General features: G+C 41.4%; 1 protein-coding gene across 3 annotated transcripts in view; it reads right to left on the bottom strand.

The window, feature by feature from the left end:
• CRIM1 (cysteine rich transmembrane BMP regulator 1) overlaps positions 1-21,095 on the bottom strand; it is a 209,335-nt gene that overhangs the window by 58,622 nt on the left and 129,618 nt on the right. For all 3 annotated transcript variants that reach the window (XM_027554995.1, XM_027554996.1, XM_027554994.1), the window contains exon 7: positions 17,955-18,152. In XM_027554995.1, coding sequence (XP_027410796.1) covers positions 17,955-18,152 — 198 coding nt within the window. The remainder of the gene's footprint in view (positions 1-17,954; positions 18,153-21,095) is intronic.

The raw sequence follows: 21,095 nt of genomic DNA, 5'->3' as shown, positions 1-21,095 counted from the left end.
TCTTATTTTTGGTCCATGTCCTGACTAATGGATGAGACGAGGAATGTGATCTGTGGCTAGAAAGTAAAAGAAAAAAAAAAAAAAAAAATAACCGCGGCATTAAGGATCAGAACCACAACACTGACTCAAACAGTCCCACACGCTATCCAATGGCTGCACCTGCTAGGCAGTCAGGTGCCAGGTGCATATCAAGCACACATTTCTCCAGTACAGGAAATACATTCAACATGCGTCCCTATAACATTCAGGATAACAACTTTAGCTTAGTTTACCAAATGAAAAAAAAAAAAAAAAGCATAGAAGGGCTATTTAAGTAGGTGCTGGTTCCACAATGCTGCATTGTAAATATTTTAGGCAAAACAAGTCCTACTGAGTGTCTTCCAGGTTTTGACAATGTGGCAGAATGTAAAGAAGCAAAACATGATTTTGTGCCTCTAAAATCAATATTTCCCCATTCATCAGTGATGTTCATCAGAGGGAAGAAACTGTGAAGCATAGAACTCTCAAATTCTGACTCCCTCAACATTTACTATTAAAACACAGAAAAACTCAACAAAACCACTTATTCAACAGAACCTATTTACTCTAAAACTATTCAACTGCCCCTCAACAGATTAGGCTGAACGCAACACTCACTGTGATATGTTAAATATAGACAGATGTCTAAATTATTTTTAAGAAGCGTTTTAACACTAGTCATTTCATTTTATTACATTAAACAAATAATTACTGTTTTTGCTTTTGAATACAAAGTGGAACAAATTTCGAGAGCCTCATGAGGGTGGAGGCGCACGTCTCTGGGGTACTTCCTGCTGCCGTCCTTCGTCACCGGAGTAACTGCTGATTTGTAACACACACATGCCCGCTTCCCTGGGGGCTCAAATGGTAAAGAATTTGCCTGCAATGCGGGAGACTGGGGTTCAGTCCCTGGGTTGGGAAGATGCCCTGTAGAAGAGAATGGCTAGCCATTCCAGGATTCTTTCCTGGAGAATTCCATGGACAGAGGAGCCTGACAGGCTACAGTCCAGGGGATCGCAAAGAGTGGGACATGACAGAGTAACTAACACTTTCATTAGATACATACAGGTAACTAGCTGTCTCCCAACATTTTATCTAAATGCAAACATTACGATCTAGTCCCTTTCGGCATCCTCTCAACAATCTAGTGCTGTTTCCCACCATGTGAGGCCATCTCTATTTCAGAATTCCATAAGAACAATACTACAACAGAAACACGCAACTATAAATTTCAACTATAAATTGTCCAGTGGAATGCTGACATTATCATAAATGAATCTGAGTCTGCTTTCAGTCCAGTATATTAATATGTAATCTCAGAATTGGTCTTATTACTAACATCAGGGTTAGTGTTTTGAGAATGAAGTGCTACAAAGCTACTGAAACCCAATTTCTTATTCTGCATAATGAACTCTGAAATGAGACATATTTGATACCATCCTGAACCAGAGTATTTCAAATCAACATTTGAAACATGTATAGTCCTTAGTGAATAACCAAGAGCTGATTAGACTTTTTGTATAGTTTCGATACAAGGAAGTTCTTGGTGGGGGAAGAAGTAAGTTCGAAGAATCTAGAATCATGTTATCATGGTATGATTGTTTCTAATCCAAGTAAACAAAGGAGCTTGAGGAAACATCTGTTGGGCTTATTAGAGCATCTGAAACTTGTGTACTGGGAATTGTTATTTCCCGGGTAGTTCAGTGGGTAAAGAATCCTCCTGCAATGCAGGAGACCCTGGTTCGATCCCTGTTCCATATCATGGAGAAGGGATAGGCTACCCACTCCAGTATTCTTGCCTGGAGAATCCCCATGGACAGAGGAACCTGGTGGGCTGCAGTCCATGGGGTTGCAAAGAGTCAGACACAATTGAGCAACAAAGCACACAACACTCTTTCTTTAGTCTATGAAACAGTGCTCTGAATATGGAAGATATCCGGATGGGGCGTGGCCTGAAGACCAGATGATTCTCATTTAAATCCTATCTTTCTGTGCTCTTAGATGGTCGTTGTTGTTGTTGTTTAGTCACTCAGTCCTGTCTGACTCTTTGTGACCCCACAGACTGCAGCATGCCTGGCTTCCCTGTCCTTCACCATCTCCCTGAGTTTGTTTAAACTCACGTCCATTGAGTCAGTGATGCCATCCAACCATGGGGGTAAAATACTGACATGAAATGCCAGAGAGCAGATGCCTTTCTAGAAGGATGATGGTGATGCCGTGTCCTTGGAGGGTATCAGCTGAACAAAGACTAAGACTTTTGGAGACATTAATGCATCTGCCTATTGTGGGAAGCAAATAAAATAGTGTTCCTTTAAATTGGTTGGGCAGAGATGTCTTCAGTGGGCCTCTTTCAGAGGCAAGAAATGCTCTTAGATCTCCTTATTTAGGAGAATGGGAAAAAGCTCACACAAAGATGGATTTGGCAAGAGGAAATTCAATCAAGTACTGCTTACAGGATCACCCTGAAATTCCATCTCATCTTGTATTGAATCAGCTGAGGAATTAAAGAAATACCTTAAAGTCCTCCAAAGGAAGAAGGCTTGAAACAGCAGGAATTCATTGTCTTTGGCTACAACTATTTCTAAAGGGAACCCTGGAACCGCTTCTTTGTGGAGAAGAACTCTAGAAATATTTTCTGAGCCTAGAAGCAATAAAGAACAAAAATGGGTGTTTGTTATGTCTATATCCGTTTGCTGTTTCCTACCTTGCATCTGAGTGGGAATCTCTACTTTCCTTGACCTGTCCTTTTCCTGAAGGATTTTTAAAGACTTTCCAGGTACCTATACCTAACACTGTCCAGAAGAGCTATTTTTCACAAGAACTCTTGGGACTGTGTCAGGAGTGCAGATGTTCAGCTATCAATTCTTATCCCAAGTCTCAGAAAACAAAATTCTGGAAAAAAAATTATTATAGCATGCAGTAACATAAGCAAACACATATCGGTTCTTCATTTTATAGATTATTAAAATTTCCTTCATATTCTAGGAAGTCCAACAAACCTCTTATCAGTAAAAATATTTCCAGGAAAATAATCACATTTTTCAAGACTTAGCCACAGACACTGAGCTTCTGAAGACCACCACCAACATTCTGCACTGAAGTTCAGGTATTTCCTAGAAGCAATTTAATCCACTCAGTAAGGATATTAAGGCAATATGATTGCAATGAGTTTGGTTAAGAGTATAAAGTTGAAATAAAATCATTATTTTTAACTCCAAGGCCACAGCACTAGACCAGAAAGTAACATACATTTCACTATTTAGGAGGTATAAATGTGTTAAGCAAATCTAAGCCTCTAAACTTTCTTGCTTATTTTAAGGAAAAATTTCCAAAAAGAGGAAAGGGAATTAAGTTGAAATTCCAATCCAACCTTTTAAGATCTTGATTTAAAGTTTTAATATCAGTCTTATCATCATCATATTGGATAGTTCAACATATTTGGAATGACAACAGAACAAAAGGGAATGTATTTTGACTACCAGTTAATTAAAAATGTGCAATAATAATGTGAATTTGCTTCTGGAACAATATGTATAATCACTGGTCTTTAAATTTCACATAGATATAGCTTAAGTGAAAATGTTCATAGATTCTTTTTAACTTGGTGTCTAAACTGTGTTATTCCAGTGAGTGCCTGGTTTTGAATAAACACAAGGTTCTTCTCATTACCTTGATTACTACGAGCTGTTTATCTTGCAAATAATACTAATTATCTCCATTGAGAAATGTGGGAAGCACTCTTTCTGATTAGCAACCCTGGGAAGGCTGACAGCCCATTAGTAGCTCTTGAGGATGGGTGGGTAACCCTGGAAAAATACACTCGTGTAAAGCATACAGAGCCAGCATGCTTAGGACTGTCTGCAGCATTGACTCTATTAGGAGGATAAAAGTTAGCTCAGGCTCCAGATCCCAACTGTCTCCAGGTGTGCTGATCCTTCCCTGAGGTGTGCTCCGGGCGAGCGGCAGGCCTGGAAGGCCTGGCATGGGAAGCAGCTGCCTAACAGCATCCTGCTGCTGCTGCTAAGTCGCTTCAGTCGGTCAGACTCTGTGTGACCCCATAGATGGCAGCCCACCAGGCTCCCCCGTCCCTGGGATTTTCCAGGCAAGAACACTGGAGTGGGCTGCCATTTCCTTCTCCAATTACCAGCATCCTAGATTCCTACAAATCCATACAAGTGCACACATGCATACACAGACAGACACATACCAAGAAAAGTCTTCCGGGGAAAAATCTCACTATAGGTAGGGTAGTTCTCTATGGCAGATATGTTCCTATATTTCTTTTATGAGTTAACCTTCATATAGAAGTGATAAGATAACACAAAGCTAATTCTTATCTGTCTCATTACTTCTCCTCTGAGGATTTACTAATGATTTGCTTACCTTATGGAGCTCTTCCATATCAATACACAAGCCTGCTTATTTGATTATGGGAGACAAAGATGACTAATGATGTTGTCTTTTCAGACCTAATTCAGGCATTTTGTTCCTTAAGATTTTTTGCCAGGGTGTGGTGGGGGTGGTGGTGGTGGCTTGACTTGGTTAAGCCATGTGAACATCTAATAAATGTGAAAATTCCAAAGCTTCACTTGGTTTATATGGCCATATATATCAGCCCTCCTTATAGTCCACCAATTACTGGTAGCCTGTCTGGGCTCATAAAACTGGAGATAAAGCTGGCCAAGTCAGAACCGAAGGAGCTGTTTACAACAGCTAATCTGTTTTACTGTGTCGTCATATGTCATTCTGTTACCACAGTTGCTTTTCAAATGTGACCATAACTAGTCAGAAAACCATTCAAATAAATCAGCAAATTGTCAACATAATTGCAGCCTGGGAAGAGGTATAATAAAGGTGAAATATTTACAAATGAAGTTAGAGGGGAAAACTCTATTAATGTAGACGATGAAAGAAAAAAAAAAAAAAAGCCAAAAAACTGAGGATACAAAAATTCCCTAATCTGGAAGTGGGAATTTCCATGGGGTATGAGTGTATTTAAGAAAGTCTCATTAAGTCATGGAAAAAAATCTCCTACAGTTGGAGTTTTCAAATTCTTTCAGCCACCACACACTTAGTTATCCTTTTTTCCTTTGTATATATTTCTCATAACAACACCTACATCCTTGTAATTTCTAAAGTACTTATCTCAGAGCAGTTTCTTTATTTTAAAAATGAATGGTGTGAAAATGTTCCCAAGACTTGTATTATTTTATGGGCAGATAGGGAAGCATTATATTTACTTTAGGCCTATTTATTAACTCTGTATTCTTTTTCCAAGGAATCTTGGCTGTCAGTCATGTTTTTCTTCCTTTACCAATCTCATATTTAATAGGAAAAGACAGTACTATGATTATGTGATTATTAAAAGACCACAAAAAGAAAAAAGTAAAAAAAACCCTCTAATTGAGAATGGGATATCTTTTTCTAGGAATTCAGCTTGAGAGAGCTCACAAAATGATTGGATTCCAAGAATAATCTTTTATACTTGTCTTATATATATTTTTACTGTTAATTTTCATGGAGACTATATCTTGGTAAGTTTTAACTGGAAAAAAATGTGCCATATTTATAAGTACATGTGTATATGTGTGTCTGTACATTTTAATAGCTATATTGAGCTGGGAGGGGGTGTCAGATGGGTCAGAATTCTGGTATCTCACCCCAATCCTCTGGGAAATAGATGAGGTCCAGGGGGGAAGGATCTTGCCATTAGGGGCAATGGTTTATTCAGTGTTTACAACTTCAGCATTTAACACAGTGCTTGGTCCACTGGAGCGCTTAATCAATGAACAAAGAGGACAAAAAGACATCTGACAACTGAAAGTCGGGACACATGTTCTGAGAAAGAGCCCTATTCAATATTGTCCTCTACTGGCTGAATCTCTCATTTCCTAACTTTTGTATTAGGATCCTCATCATGGCAGGATCTCTTGCACATAGTAGATACTCAATAAATGAGCTCCACTGAAGTAGCAAGCTAGATCAGAAGTCTGCTGTCAACCCAACACACTAATAACAATGAAAACTAAATGCACATCCCCAAACCCAAACAGTCCCAAAAGAGATACTCAGTAGCCTATGAGTATCTTAAGCATCTTAAGCCTATGAAATGCTTAAATTATGATCTGCACCTTTGACCTAACAAGGCCCAATAGTACACGGAGCACTGTAGAAGGCCTGCCTTCCAAATGCTGAACATAAAACTTGACACCCCAAATTTCACTCATCTGGGGAATTCACTCTGTGATGACCTCATTCCTTGATGGTGCCAAATGAATAAAGTGTTATTAACATAGTCTCAAAAATAGCTGGGCACTCGCTCAACCCTGCGACTCATTTCATCCTGCACGAAGGACGGGTGCTCGTGCTGAAGGCTCAGCCAATCTGCCTCCTGATTAAGCATAGTTGGGCAGGAATTAGAGGGAGATAAGGGAAGCGGGCAGGTCAGGATGCACAAGTGTTGAGGATAGTATCTCAGTGCTGGGCACACTCAGTGGAGACTTGAGCATCACCGCCCAGGGCCTTCAGCCTGGCAGGTGTGAATGAGGCTGGGCCCATGGCAAGCATGAGGATAAAGACATCTGGGGAGACAACTCAGCGCTTGCAGGGGGTGGGGAAAGCCACTTCCCCAAGTGGGAGAGGCAGGAACCTACTTGGGGGAGCAGGCTTTCCAAGAGGTCTAAAGGCAAGGTCAAAATTCCAGATGGAGGTTCAGGAAAAGAACCCAGATCAAAGGCAGGTCACCAAAGGTCAAAATAATAGCAACTGGGTCTCAGCAATGAGAACGGAGCCAGGAGCAAAAAGGTTCTGAATTTGAGCCACGGCAATCAAGTACTTTCATGTCCACTGACTTCTTTTCCTCTTCTTCTCCCTCCCCAAAGACATGGGCTTGGGGTTAGAAGGCTCAGCGTGAGTCTGTGTTCATTCATTATCTTACCTGTGATGATGAACCTCTCTGGACTTCTATAAAGTAGGAATTTTCCCTATTTCTACCTCACAAGATCATTATAAGACCCCAGTAAGATCATAAAGAACGGACTATTCCGTAAACTTAAAGGGTGACAAAAATATTACCTGTTGCTATAATTATTGTTGAAATGACTATCCAGCCGGCTCAGAGTCAGAAATGGTCTCAGATGATGGCTCAGTAGATGAATTACGAGCCCTTTTGCAGGGCTCAAATGTTCAGCTGATAAATGGTCTGACAACTGGCTTGGCATTCTGAACACTGTCTATTGTAACTTAAGCATCATTTCTATCTCCACTGATAACATGAAAAGCATCTGGGTCGTGGGTGGGTCCATGACATCCTTTCATATGGTCTGGTAAGCTTTGGAGCGTGTTAGTGACCAGCCACTGGCGCCTTTCACATTTGCTGAGCTGCAGTCTGAACATCATTGTTTCGACTTTTGACTGTGTCCATGGTGTCTCGAAGAGAAGAGAAATCTCTTCATAATCAGCTTATCCAGTGTGAGCTGAAACAATGCTCCTGTGTGCCTGGCTGACCCCGCACTTCCTCTCTCATGATGGGGGCCTTGCTGGATCTTCGGGGATGAGGGCAAATTCATCAGAGGACAATGTATACTGTTTTGGTATAGCTTTGCCAGTAGTCCTGCTGTTCTCAAGTTGAAAGAGGGTATGGAAGTCCCAACTCTAAAAAATGTCTTTGATCAGCAAATTTTAGTTTCAGTAAGTCAGTGATATGAAACATATCAATATTAAGAGATAAATCAACCAGTACTTTCTTAATAATAGTTGGGGGGGAGGTAGTTGTGTTTCAAATAATAATGTTCTCAGTGTTTGTCACAGCAATGTGGAACACCCCTATTGAATTCCTATGGCGTAAAATCTCCCTGGGATGTTTTAAAACTTGGTTCCCAAAAAGCACGAGACTCATAGTTTTGAAAAGATCTAAGCTTGCTGTCCTCTCTTAACATGCAAGGCCTGAGGCTAGCCCCAGCTGACAGTTTATTATCTCTGAATATTTTTTTTAGTTATTTTTATAGTTTCACTAATAAAATAGACATCCCTGAGTTGCTTTAAATGTAGGCTGATTTTCAGGGCAATAGCTTTCCAATGTGGGGCTTCCCTGGTAGCTCAGATGATGCAGAATCTGCCTGCAGTGCAGGAGACCTGGGTTCGATCTCTTGGTTGGGATGATCCCCTAGAGAAGGGGATGGCTACTCACTCCAGTATTCTTGCCTGGAGAATTCCATGGACAGAGAAGTCTGGTGGGCTACAGTCCACGGTGTCACAAAGAGTTGGACATAACTGAGTGACTAACACATATAACTTTCCAATTAAGGTAAAAGAGAATATTATTTCGTGTCTTCCTACAGATACCCAAACTATGGGTGGCAGGACCATAGTGCAAGGTGTGGGCACAGGCGATGGTGGGCACCAAGCACACAAACAAGCACTGAATCTACTCTGCTGGATCCCAAAGCAGACCCAAGGCAGTCTCAAATTGTATCACAGATCACAGTTTAATTGCTATGTTGTATCAGACTCTTTTGTGACCCTATGGACTGTAGCCCTCCAGGCTCCTCTGTCCATGGGATTCCCCAGGCAAGAATACTGGAGTGGGTTTCCATTTCCTTCTCCAGGGAATCTTTCCGACACAGGGATCAAACCATGTCTCCTGCACTGGCAGGCAGGTTCTTTACCACTAAGCCACCAGGGAAACCCATATCATATATGTATACGTAATTAAAGTGAGAAAACAAAGACCAAGGTAACTTTTCAGTAGAAAGAAGACACTGCAGCCAGGGATGAATGAGGTCCTGAGCACGTGTTGTGAGGTCTTGCCTGGCTGGGGAGGTGGCTTACAGACTTAACGCTCAGTCTGTTCCAGCAGCCAAGGTGAAAAATCAAACCCAGAGCACTACATGACTCTCAGGGTCCCCCTGTTGGTCTTAGAAGGTTCTTGGGGATTCACAGTCTTGGTTCATGATGCTGCAAAGTAAAAGCATTTTGTTTTTTATTTGAATCGAATCTTATTTTTGACTCACAGCAAATATTAAATTCTGTGGTCTCCAGTGGTCTGAATGCCTAAACCGGGCTCTGTTTCAGGCAAGTGTGTTAAATCCAGCTAATCTCTTACATATGAAAATAAAATTCACTTGATTGGTAAACAGCCATCTTGTAAATATACATGGCAAGTGAAAATTTAAATTTGGTCAAACTGCTAATAATTCAGGGAGAAGGCAATGGCACCCCACTCCAGTACTCTTGCCTGGAAAATCCCATGGATGGAAGAGCCTGGTAGGCTGCAGTCCATGGGGTCGCTAAGAGTCAGACACGACTGAGCGACTTCACTTTCACTTTCCACTTTCATGCACTGGAGAAGGAAATGGCAACCCACGCCAGTGTTCTTGCCTGGAGAATTCCATGGACGGAGAAGCCTGGTAGGCTGCAGTCCATGGGGTCGCACAGAGTCAGACACGACTGAAGCGACTTAGCAGCAGCAGCAGCTAATAATTCAAATCAAATTGAAAAATGTATCATGTGCAATGCATCACCATTCTCTCATGTTTCTAATACATTTCAAAAAAGTACTAATGGTTCCTTATTGCTTATCTCATATCAAACTTGGATCAAACTGATGGTTATGACCTCTCGATCAAGATCTGATGTTGCCAAGACCCCTGTTAACAGCTGTCCCAGTCTGCACAATGATGGAGAGTGAGCATGTCAGGAGTCTCAAAAGGAGAGGGTGACAGGTGGGTGTGATCCAGCTCCCTGTCACCTCAGCAACCACCTGTGACGGGAGATCCATCAATGGGCAAGGGATGCTCTTTGACAGACAGCTTCATTCCTTTCATCTGCCCTGTTATTTTATAGCAACACTGCAGCAGATATTTTATCCTCAACAATCAGACAGACACAGCACAGAAAATACTTCAATAGGGTTTCTATAAACAGTTCACTGGGTAGCTCACCATCTCTAACCCTCATGTATTAAAAGATGGAAATCACTTTGCTCATTTTAAGGTTAAGACTATACCATGAGACAGTTTAAAATGGCACAATACATATAGGGAATTAGTCTAATAATTTATTTGAAAATAAGTCTGAATGGAGCTCTTGCAATCCCACAAAAAGTTAAGTATAATAGATCACCATTTAAATATGTGCCTCTAGCCCCCAGAAGTCATATAAATACTATGTGGTAAGTGGATTGATTCTTTTTTCCAATAAACACACCAGGAATTGTACTTACAAATAAGTGTTATTGCTAAAAATGCTCACTTTTGGGGGTTATATGCTTGTACTAAAATGCTGCTCATGCTAAAATTCTATTTGAAATTTCTCTTCAGAGTTGCTGCCAGAGGAGATTACTATGTCATATAAGACAGAGTGCTTCTATTTTACTGTCACTTTTTGCTTCCTCTGAACAGTTTTACCCAGCTAGATTACCCAGCCTTTCCATCAGGCTTAGGTGTGAATGTCTTTGACTATTTCTAAGGGCCTAATAAAACCTCTGAAGTCAGGGGTTTACAAAGCTAAAGATGCTCAAAAGGATGTGTTGCAAGCTGTAACGTCAGTTTCAACAGAGAAGCACCCAAAATACTCTGAACGACTATACTCCTGCAGGAGCTGTACCGTTTCCCCATGTATCTATCTTGAAAGGAGAAACACTTCACTTGGATATGTAAACCTTGGTTTGTTTAAAAATGTCACTATGTTTAAAAATAATTTTATTACTTTATGGTTGGATCTTGTATGACTAGAAACAAATAAACGAGCTTCATATAAAAAGTGCTGTCACGTGCTTTAAGTACAGATGTGTTGAGACCAATCTATTCCTTAGAACTGAGGCAAACAGTGGAAGGAGATGAAGATGCATGGCTAGTAAAGCAGGATATCTCTCGGAAAGATGGACAACATCATCACCAGTTAAAATATTAAATTCTGTCGGGCTGACAAAAGCAGAAAGGAAAGCAATTCTGCTACTTCTGGTCAATGGCTGTACCATGAAGAAAAGAGAATCTTTCTTTTTAATGTCCACAAGCCTTTTCTGAAGGGCATGCCTCTTAATAACCTTCATTAACTTCTGTTTGGCCTAAGAGTTGTCTCTTTTCCAAAAAAAGTTTAACACAGTCTCAGTAGAGATTGTGTTTATTTAAGCTTGTTGGAAAAACATTCCTATCATTTCAAGAATGACTAAATATTTTTCATTCACATAGCTGGCATTCCAGACTATGTTTTCCTGCCTCCGTTGATTAGATGAAAATTAGCAGGCCCAAGTCTGAACTATTAGATTCGATGATTATCTTAGTAGGAAAATTATGAGACTCCTGGCAATAATGCCCTTTTAGGGATGGGAAGTGAATAGCAGAGGAAGCAGAGAGGAACCAGCCCCTTCCAAGACCATTGCTACAGGGAAATACTTAAGAGCGAGGACTGCTGAAGGCTGGACAATCAGAGACAGGGGTTTCTAGTCAAGTGTTTCAGAATCAGCTCTGAACCATAACATTCTAAAGTTACTTGAAATACCTAAAGCTTTTTTAAATTCCCAGAGAAAAATCAAAATACTATGATATTCATTCATGAATAATTTAGGTTCAAGGCCACCGAGGTTGACACAAGGTCATCTGCTATGCATTTGTTACCCCGCATATGACCTTATTTGGACAAGCCAAAAAACACACTGTGCTATATTTTAATCTCCATTTATGGAACTAGTTTCCAGGACACTTAGAGTTAAAGGATGAAAGAACATGCCTAACAGTCTTTCAGATATTACGACTATTTTATTATTCTTGGCCTGCTAATAATAGCCTAGTATATGGCACTGAAGCAGTATCACCCATCAACTCAGTTTTGATCCCTGTTATGTACCAGAACATTAATATCATGTGACCTGTGGCATCTTTGACTTCACAGACTCTGGGGTCAGCCAAACTATGTCTGATTCCTTGCCACAGAAGCAGTAGCTCAATCATTTGAGATACTGTTTGGTGAGGAAGTATTATGGGCAGGGTTGGAAACATTTTTTCTTATTTCAAGGAATTCCCACCCAGATATGTGCCTGGTACAGACTTTTCTGGCAGGCCAGTAGAAATCGCATTTGAAGGATGGCTTGATTCAAACTATATCATCAGGATTTATAGGGAAGAATATAGTGCGCCTATAAAATCAGGAATGATGATGAGGAAGACAGTCCTCTATTTGACAGTTCAAAAACCTCCAGCTCTTTAGAGGAGTCTAGCATGTGATCTATCCAGTGTGCTGATGCTGAAGTGGCTCACTAAATCCACAACAAGGTCAAGAAACACCTAATGTCCTTGCTTCAAAACTGTCCCAAGTAGGACCAGGATTTCCAAAATAAGGGATTCAAGAAAGCCAGGTAAGCAGGAAGAAAGCCAATGGCTGGTTCCATCCTAAGTCCAGAGAATTAGAAAGAATCGATGGGCAGGGAATCAATCCTATTCCTCCACTTCAAGAGTTGGTTAAGTCCAGGTTAGCAAAATTACAAGGCCTGCCTGAAACTCAGTTCAGTTGCAGACAATAACTCTGCAAATAACATTCATTTAAAGTTTTCAATGACAGAAAAATCTTTTAAATACCGAGGCAGGTAGAATAATATGATGGACCCTCACACATCTATTACTCAGCCACAGCAATCTATGACTACTTGATTTCCTGAGTGAATCTGGAAACAGATTTTGCCTTTGTTTCAGAAAAACATAAATAGTAGAAAGGAAAGTACCCATTGTGATTGGAAAGTACCCAACCACAAGCAGGGAATTTATTTACTAGCAACTCAAAGCCTAAGACTGAATGCTACCTAGTAAACTGTTACCTATGTTGTTTCTAGTTCTTGAAAAGTGAGACTCTTGGCACTGGCTCTGAAATCCCCAGGGTCATGGAAATCGTCAACTCCTCCCAGCAGGAAGACTCTGCACACACGGGGCCTAAGGCACACTCAGGTCATAATGGCTGCCAGGGCAGGGTCCAGCCACAGACCAAGATGAGACAGCAGATGAGATCTGACATCAAGGCTCACCAAGGATGATGAAATCCTTATCTCCTGCATCAGGTGTCACAGCCAAGCTAGCCTCACAGTTGTCTCCATAGTCTGCATTTTTCTGTTGAGTCATCAGGTCATGTCATTACATCATGCGGCCAAATTCCCCTCCCCAACACCTTATCTTACCTTTAATGATAAAACAAACAGTTTTGTTTTTTTTATAGAAAATGGCACTCTGTCCTTAGGGTCTCTCTGATGTTAACAATCAACCAAGACAGCATTTATACCTTGCATTACTGGGAAATAAACAAGCAAATTATTCTCAATACCTAAAAGTGATATTAAAAAGTCTAGCTGGAAACAAGGTAGTGGCCTCTATACATTCTCAAAAGCTGGTCAAAAAGCAGTATGTAAAATGTGACAGTAAGCATTAGCCTTGGAGGGTCTGGAGAAGCCCACTTGAACTCTGTGGTTCTGGACTGCAGGGGATGAATTGAAAGAGGATGAACTGCAGTTTACAAACCAGGCTTGGAAGGCTGTTCCTGGGAGGGAAGGGAGAACTAAATGCTCATCATGAGGGTGAGTGGCCAATCTGAGCTTACTGGTCAACCCACCTGCAGATATCTGGACCCACTGTGTGCCAAACACACTTCATGCAGCACTCTGGTTTCTGTCCTCAGAGCACACTGTCAAACAGAAGCATTTAAACATTATTCTTTGGTCAGCTCACCAGAGGTTAGCATCTGGCCTCTTTAACAGCACTGGTTAAGGAAACCCTAGATCAGAGTCTGCTGCCTTACTCCACTCTTTTCCTCACTCATTCATTCATCATCCATTAACTAACTACTTTTCAGCACCTACTTTACAAGCCAGGTGCCATTTTAAGGATTCAAAAACATATGGTAAAATCCTAGCTCATGGGGGATGTAGCCTCTTTCAGGTTACTGGTCAACCCAGAGGATGCAGAGCATTCTGTCTCAGAGGCCGCATTCCCGTGGGGTCCACAGTCAAGGCTTTAGAGATACTGCTCTGCAACTTTCAAGCTGTAGGAACTTGGACAAGTCATACAACTTTTGAATTTTGGATTCTGCAATCACAAGTTGGGATGGCAGAACCTGCCACAGAGGGAAGTTGTGAGTATCAAATTGGCTGATGCTCTTAAAGCACTGGTAGTAGCTACTCTCATTAAGGGCTATACAATAAGACAATGCAGAGTGCTAGAGGCTGAGGAAGACAATTCTACTGCCCTTCTTTTTCATTTTTTGTTTGTTTTTAAGACAATATGGACATATCTCCCACATGGACGCTTAAACTGCAAACTTTACATGTTGTTCTGTGTATTTCCACTCTAGGTTTTTACAAGGGCCAAAAAAATAGAAATAATGTGATTGATGAATAAGAGGAGAAACAGAGAGCCAACAGAACAAAACATAAGAAGAATGAGGTGGCTTATCTGTATACCTGAATTGGCTGTTGACACTAATTTGCTAAGACTTAATCATGACAGTACTTAAGTGCCAATTTAAAAACCACTTAGGTACTTGTGAATTGAGGTAGCTGTCAAGTTAACAGCATAGTCTTTAAGGGTCCCCAAGTTCACATCCCCAGTCCTCCAGGAGTAACCAAGCACATTATGCTGTCATTTGGAAGGTATGTATCTCTAATAACAGCAGCAGTCACAACAAGGCTTTTTCCTCCCTACAGGACCTAACACATCATATTTGTTGATGCAGTAATTTATTTAGGAAGCATTTAAACCCACAATCCTTGTGTGGGATCTGTTTCATCAAATTTCAGACCCTGACTATGGACCTTGGGATTGCAGCTAAGAAGGGTGAGAGCCAACCTTGTTACACAATTGCGTGCCGAGAAATTTATTGTGTATAAATTGAATAAATACCAGTGTTTCTGTTTTCCTCCAAATAATTCTGGCTGATTATCCATTAAACAACAACACCTTGCTTTCTTCTTATTTTGTCTAATCCTTTGGCTCTTCTGAAATCACTGAAAATTCTATTTAAATATGCTATTGAATAACTGCTGAGAAAAATATTTTCAAATAGTTTCAGGGTCTTTCTTGGATCCTAAAAACTAAGCAGTAAGATTTATTTGCCTTGCATAATTTTCTAAGCTTATTGTTATTAATAAATAAATTTACTATTATTCATAAACAATAAACTTTTACAATCATTATCCTAAGCTGTGCACTGTTTTTTGATCCTCATACCAAAAGAAGAGCATCACCGACACAATGGACATGGATTTGAGCAAACTGAGAGCCCATGGAGGACAGAACCTGGTGGGCTACAGTCCATGGGGTCGCAAAGAGTCGAACACGACTTAGCGACTGAATAACCACAACCAGAAGAATCTTTCGGTCTTCTGAAAACATCTTAAAATCAGAACATTACTGAAGAGTAAACACAATATTATATGAAACTCACTACTTAACTGACTTTAAGACAAAAACAAGAAACAGAAGGCAAAGTAGTTCTCCAAGACCTAGATAATGGAAACTCCTGAAAGCCTGGGTGAAGGGACAGAAGTGCTGGGGCACAAGACAGACAGACAGGAACTGAGGCTGCAGTGCCTAACAGCTTGGAATACAGACGCCAAGTCTGGGGGGCGGAGACGGCCTGGGCGCGAGGCCTGAGAAGCAGATCGAGGCTGAGTCTCAAAGGTGTCCTTCCCCCAAGGCCCTCAGATTCAGGAGATCACGTGGAATACACCTGGAGTAGCTGTCAAACTGCAAATGACTTCCTCCCCGTCAACTGACTTCCAGGTCTCCAACACAGGGCCCAAAGCCAGAGATGGAGACAGATATAAAGGAATCAGAAGTAGGGGTATGAGGAGACTGAGATGACCTCTGGGAGCAAGGAAAATAGACACAAATGTGGCTGAATCTGACAGACTTCAGTTGACCCCAGCTCAGCCACATGTTGGCAACTGACCTTGGAAGAATTTACCTACATCTCTCCAAAACCTAATTTCCTCATCTCTAAAATGGGATCACAAGGCCTACAGTGGTGATGTGAGGTTTAACGAAATCAGGTACACATAAAAAGCACTTATCCCATAGCATCTGAATGTGTAGACATTCCTTTTTCTTCCTGGTTTAATTTAAAACAGCCTAAACAGTTTCTAAGTTTACTAGGAGATGTCCTTTATTTATCTTTGTGTCCAATGTGGTATCTGGATTACGGAAGGTGGTTAGTACATTTTTTGGAATGAATGGCTGGCTCAAACTGTCGCTCTTCTCAAACAGTGGAAGATAAGATTACAACCTGACTCAAATGTTATAGAGACCAAACTCTAAGTGATCAAACATCTACATAAGAATAAATCAGTTTTCTCATATATACTTTTTTTTCCTTCTATTCACCACCTGCTTCCCTTCTCTGCTCACCAGGATGGAATTGCTAATGACTGCAAAAGATGAATGCAAAACGATATGCATTCTTTACTTTTAGAAATGAAGCCTTATATTTTTTTTTTACAAGTTTTTTTTTTTTAGTATTATTTTCAATCTATGATTCAAGACTCCTGAAGTTAAAAGGTTAGTGCTTTGGGTTATATATTTATGCTTTTTAAAATTAAAAAATTCTTCTTCATTATCATGCATACATATATACTTAAACACTGCAAATCAACAAAAGATTGTCTCTAATTCTTAGGAACAGATAGTCCCATTTTAATCTGCACCAGCAAGGCATCCTTCCTTGTAAAGCTGACCGTATACCACCATACGTACTATTGTGCACTCCATTTTCCAGCACTGAAATGCTTCCTTTAGGGGATAGGAGGAGTATATTGCGAGGGTGGGGGGTGGTGCGTGATTTCCATAAAATTGGTCATCTGGAAGCTATAAAGTTTTGGAGTGTGGCAGCTGCATTGTAAGTAGAGTAATGGTGAGGGAATTGGTGATGTCAATAGAACCAGAATCCTCCAGTTTAAATTTTTATATGACATTTAAGATCTTTAATAACTCCAACCCCTCAGAGGTTAATGAAGCTAGTCAGGCAAATTCTGAAGACTGAGTTGATTAAAATTGAGGCAGAAGCAAAAGCCTTCTCCACAGAGGACTCAGTCTACTTGACTGAATTTCTGAAAAAACTGGTCATTTCCTTAACAGCTGTTTTTAAAAATTCTAGAAGGATCCATCTTCTACAAGGATTAATTTCCGACCCACTTTGGTTCATTTCACTATGCAAACGTGTTTCTTAGTGATGGATACTCTCTATTAGATCTATCAGCATACATATTCAGTCTCTTTTATTAACATATATGGACCGGGGATTAAGACTGACTTGAATAAATGTGCAAAGAATCTTCCCAGGATGGTGAAAATGGCCTGGCTTAGGGGTTGAGATGGAAAGACGAGTCCAGGATATCTCAGGCATCTCTTCACTAAAAAGGAAAAGAGGTCATGAATGTAGGTAACCAAGACATAAGTGAAAGCCTGAGAGGAATTGCAAAGCCACAGCCATCACGATATTAAACAATGGACACTCAGAGGGAGGACTCTGGGCAGTGACAACTGCCTTTGATGGTTCCAGGTCTTTCTTCTAGCTGCCAGGACTCTTGGGCTTATAGAAGCATTATAAATTGAACAAACCATGCTTTGAGTATGGGTCTTATTTCCAATTTCATTTCCCTGTTTTGACCTTTAGATGTTAATTAGGCTTGTGGTGAACTGAATTTGAATGCATATATTCTTCGAGTGTAAAGTATTCAGTTAAGCATTATCTGCAGTGGTAAAATAAAGACCACACTGCTCTCACTGTAAATCTGCAGCATCTCCCCCAAATGATTAGTCTGGGCTGTATCATAAAATCATCTGCAACTAACAGCAGGAAGCAGACATTACACCTGAGGAAACAAAACGTAAGCAGGCACACACTGGTGGAAGTTGCTCTGACACGACATTCACCAGGGGCTCACTAGGATCCACAAGGTTTACCTTCGCATACAGGGCAGCACTCCCCAGGCACTTTGACGGGGCTCATGCAGCTTTGTCCACAGGCCGTCGCCACGCAGTGGGGCTCCCCATTGATGCACTGGCAGAATGTGCAGTCGTCTTCCCGCCATCGGTCCCCGTGGGCGTGGATCTGGCCATTGGCATAGCAGCCAGCGGGGTTGTTCAAAGGATACACAGGATCTAAATTAAAACGTGAATTCCAAGTAAGACTGAGGGCATTCTACATGTTATTTCTGCCTGCACCCAGAGACATTCTTTCCCCCCAGGTTCTCCTCATCAGCAGTTCTTTTCCAGCTGTGCTCAGCAGAAGCTCGGGGCTGCAGGAGGTGTCTCTAGGGGGACATGCAAAGGCAGCCATCACGTAGAATTTATGTTCACCCATCCTGACATGGCTCACAGGGCAGGGGACCTGAGGCATACAAGCCAGTGTGCAGGTGTTACTGTTTCTTAAAGGTGCAAAACTTCATGGATAGAGCTGTGGGGTGGTAATCAGAAAAAACAAAAAATGCAGATCCATTTTAGGCTCTGCGGATGCCTTCCGAGTTGTCAATTTACAAGTTTATTATAACTCAATTTCAGCTCCCTGTAAAGTAGAAAGAATAATGCCCCATCTAACTTACAGTGAGCCTGCTATTTCTAGGGCTAACTGGAGTCTACCTCATGGAGCCTGGAGGTCCCTGAGATAACACTGAGGCATAGGCAGGCCCCTGAGGGGCTTATTCAGGACAGGGCAGATAGACCTTGTCTAAATACAGGGCACTGCTTGTGCCCTGGAGGGAACGCCGTGGACCTACACAGCTTTTTCTCCACCTGAGCTGAGTGGTCAAGCAGCAACTGAGGCTGTGGGACGTAGTTAACCAAGGCTACTGTGAAAGAGTTTTCTGAGGTTGTTGATAAGCACATAAATACAAAATCCCCAAACATCCTTATACATCAAAGTAATTAGATAAATCACTCAACGTTCTTTTTTCAGACACATAAAATCTGGCCTCAAGAGAAGCAAGTGCTTCTGTGCTGGGAGTAAAGTCCAGGCAGTTCTGAGTTTGGTCCTCTTTCTTTCGAAGAGGAGGAAAGTTTAGTTACAAGAGAGTCAGAAGGCCAGAACTGAAGGCCATGCAGTCACAGCTTCAGAAAGGCAGTCTGTCAGCCACGGAAGCAGCCAAGAGACCTGAGATAGATAAGACTTCATAAAATTTCTTTATTAAAAAAAAATATTATACTGCGTATTTCATTTCTACTTTGAGACTGGATCTGAATTCCAGGAAGTGAGACATAACTGGATCCTTGGCCAGACAACTTGTTATAATTATTACACAGAGGTTCACATCTATGCTTTTATACCACCAAGTGTCACCAATTTCAGGGACGATTATACACTGGCGGTAGTGAGGGGACAAATCAATTGGGAAGGTTAAAAGCTTGATGTGACTTTCTTAAATCCCCTATGACACCTAAAAAGTGAACCATCTTTCTCCTATGTTAGCAAAAATAATTTCTAACAGGTGAGTGGGCCTCCCTGTTAGGAATGTACAATAGTTTGTATAATCTAAGCAATTTCAGATCTTCAGATTCTGTGGTAAATAAAGCTCAGATACTGAAAAGAGATGGGATTCTGAAAACAGAGTAAGTTATAGGACACGACATGAAATTCTGTCCTCTCATTTCACGTGCGGAGGTTAAGGGTGGCATGAGCATCAGACGTGAGGTGGACATGCCTGACTCTGGACTGGAGGTCTGTGGCCCAGGCAGAGAAGAGGTACTCATGAGACCCTCCTTTCCGGGGAAACTGTAGTGTGGTTAGACCAGAGACACAGTTGGGCACTGTTCCTGGCTTTACCGGAAACTCAGGAGAGAAGTGACTACTTTTCTGACTATCCTTATCCTTAAAATGTGGGGGATGTAGCATGTGATATTCAGTTATCATTCTGAAATATCTGTTATTTCTGGAGAGCAGAGACAGGAGGGTCAAGCTTATTGGAGGAACATGGACCTATTATTTCTTGGAGGGAAAAGGGGAATAAAAAAAATAAAAAAGCAGACATTGGGGATCCTTCTGCCCAGGGCTACCCTGGACACTTGTCTGGGCCTTGACCTGGTGCCACAGCATGGCCCCACTCTCACCAGCTGCAAAGGCCAAGGAGACCTGCTCTCACCTGGAGGGGCACCAGTACCAGAAAGGAGGCAGGGTCGGGTCCTTTCTGAGCGGACTGCTTGGGCCTGTCAGTCACTAGAGCTGTCCTGTCCTCCTGCCCCCACCCACTCTGAGGGGAGTCGAGTGCGGGGAATTCTACTCTCAGGATGAAGAGAAAGTCCCAGGACTTGCCAAGAAACTGCTGGAACTGCAGAGGAGGAACAGAGAGTGCCTCCGGGAGACCTTATGTCGACCTGTGGAAACACAACCGCGGTCTACACCCAGGGGATAATTTCCCTCAGGGAAGTGTTTCCACATCGCCTTCCTGGCATTACCTAAAAGGTAAAACATGTGACAAAAACGGGGAATTCTTTTCTATTTTTGAGTGAGACTGAATTACGTCAATTCTGACGTTAACACTTTAAACCATGTCTATGCTTTGTTGTTTCTTGATTTCCTACTTTTCCATTCCAGTCCCCTATAATGAAAAGGACATCTTTTTGGGTGTTAGTTCTAAAAGGTCTTGTAGGTCTTCATAGAACCGTTCAACTTCAGCTTCTTCAGCGTTACTGGTTGGGGCATAGACTTGGATTACTGTGATATTGAATGGTTTGCCTTGGAAACGAACAGAGATCATTCTGTCGTTTTTGAGATTGCATCCAAGTACTGTATTTCGGACTCTTTTGTTGACCATGATGGCCACCCCATTTCTTCTGAGGGATTCCTGCCCGCAGTAGTAGATATAATGGTCATCTGAGTTAAATTCACCCATTCCAGTCCACTTCAGTTCGCTGATTCCTAGAATGTCGACATTCACTCTTGCCATCTCTTGTTTGACCACTTCCAATTTGCCTTGATTCATGGACCTGACATTCCAGGTTCCTATGCAATATTGCTCTTTACAGCATTGGACCTTGCTTCTATCACCAGTCACATCCACAGCTGGGTATTGTTTTTGCTTTGGCTCCATCTCTGTTACTCCCATGTTACCT

This window comes from Bos indicus x Bos taurus, chromosome 11 (assembly GCF_003369695.1).
Source record: "Bos indicus x Bos taurus breed Angus x Brahman F1 hybrid chromosome 11, Bos_hybrid_MaternalHap_v2.0, whole genome shotgun sequence".
Classification (NCBI taxonomy): domain Eukaryota; kingdom Metazoa; phylum Chordata; class Mammalia; order Artiodactyla; family Bovidae; genus Bos; species Bos indicus x Bos taurus.
This window is presented reverse-complemented; position numbering and strand designations above follow the sequence as displayed.